The following is a 1,546-nucleotide window of genomic DNA, read 5'->3' as shown; positions in this document are numbered from 1 at the left end:
TACTTAATTTTAACCAAGTTTAAGAAAAATATGCTTTTAAATATTGTCAGTCCAAGATATTCTCACATTGTTATTAATTTTAAACTTTAAATCTCTAATTAATATGTTTGTGAGAAAGTATTAATAAATTTTGAATTTTTTTTTATATGAAATGTAAAAAAATATATTAACATAATTTTATTTTAAATCACATTAATTTAAACTTCTAATTTTTTTTTATTTAAAAGACCTTCTAATCTAATTAGTTCGTCCATTGGATTAAAGCAACGATAACACAGTAGTCACTCAGATTGCGCCACGTACTAGCAGATGCTCACGCTGGTGGCAGCCGCCGCGAATACCACCGCTTGGCACTTTGCCTCGCCGGCGCCGACTGCCGGAGTTCCAGTTGCGCTTAGCGAGTCGCCGTTCGTCGTCCTCCGGTATGGTCCCAGCCACTTAGCCGCCATGTACTGCGTCTTCCGCCACGGTGGCACGTGAAGGCCCTCCGCCTCGAGGGACCGCCGCGCCGCCTTCCCCGCCACCCGAACAACCTGCAGCAACTCCTCCGGACGAGCCACCGCAACCTCCGGAAGCGCTGCCGTCACCTCCTTGTAGTCCCCCTTTTCCCCCCGAGCGACCTCGAACTCCGCCGCGAAGCTTAGCTCCACTATGTAACGCTGGCCATCCTCCTCCTCTGTCACCACATCGACGTACTCGTAACTTCCGGCGATGAGATTCCTGGCGCTCTCCCACCGCGCCTTGCAGACACCGGCATTGTAGCCCCTCTGTCTCAGCCGGGTCATCACGGCGCTTCGGTAGGCGGTTCCGCGCAGGCGGAGGGCAGCCAGTCCGACAGAAAAAGCAGAGACGTCGGACAGGAGGCGGAGGCGGAACGGGTCATCGTCTTCAGTCCACCCGCGGACGAGATCCGCCACCTCGACGGCGGCCCGGAGGAGCGAGGTATCTGGTGAGTTGGATTCGAACTTAATCTGGTCGTCGAAATCATGGTCGTCGTCGTCGGCGTCACATTCGAAGAAGGCGTGAACGAGGGAGGAGAAGGCGGTCTCGTGCTCGCTGCCGCTGCTGCTGCTGCTGCCGGCGTAACCGGAGACGAGGCGGGCCTTGGCGTCTTCACCAAGGGCGGCGGTGGCGCGTTTGGTCCGGCTGCGAGTTGCCATAGCTGTTGCTCTTGGATATGGGATGGAAGGAAGAAAACACGAAAGTGCTAAATAGAGAGGAAAAGGGATGTCGTAACGATTACTAATGCATTGCAACATATATATAAACAATTGGATTTGTGGATAAGATGGACATGTAATAAATCATAAATGCCACATATTTACTAAATTAGAAATTAAATTTATTGTTAAATTTCTAATTAATAAAAGGTTGTCATATGTATATATACATTGATCATGTATGAAATCTGAATCAGACGGATCATCCAGTGAGATGGATGGAATATTAATCGGATCATGACATCTTTGAGGGAGGATATGCTGAGATATCTTCTATGTCGACCAAGTTGTCAGAAGTCTTCTAGTCAACACTACCTACAACCAGC

The 1,546-nt window shown here is 48.6% G+C and overlaps 1 protein-coding gene across 1 annotated transcript; it reads right to left on the bottom strand.

Annotated features, from left to right (window-relative positions):
• Positions 1 to 233: 233 nt before the first annotated feature.
• LOC121977830 lies at positions 234 to 1,173 on the bottom strand. The gene has a single exon (XM_042530254.1). It carries the CDS (start codon positions 1,158 to 1,160, stop codon positions 303 to 305), a length of 858 nt encoding a protein of 285 aa, XP_042386188.1. The 5' UTR covers positions 1,161 to 1,173; the 3' UTR covers positions 234 to 302.
• Positions 1,174 to 1,546: the final 373 nt, after the last annotated feature.

This window comes from Zingiber officinale, chromosome 4B (genome assembly GCF_018446385.1).
Source record: "Zingiber officinale cultivar Zhangliang chromosome 4B, Zo_v1.1, whole genome shotgun sequence".
NCBI lineage: Eukaryota > Viridiplantae > Streptophyta > Magnoliopsida > Zingiberales > Zingiberaceae > Zingiber > Zingiber officinale.
This window is presented reverse-complemented; position numbering and strand designations above follow the sequence as displayed.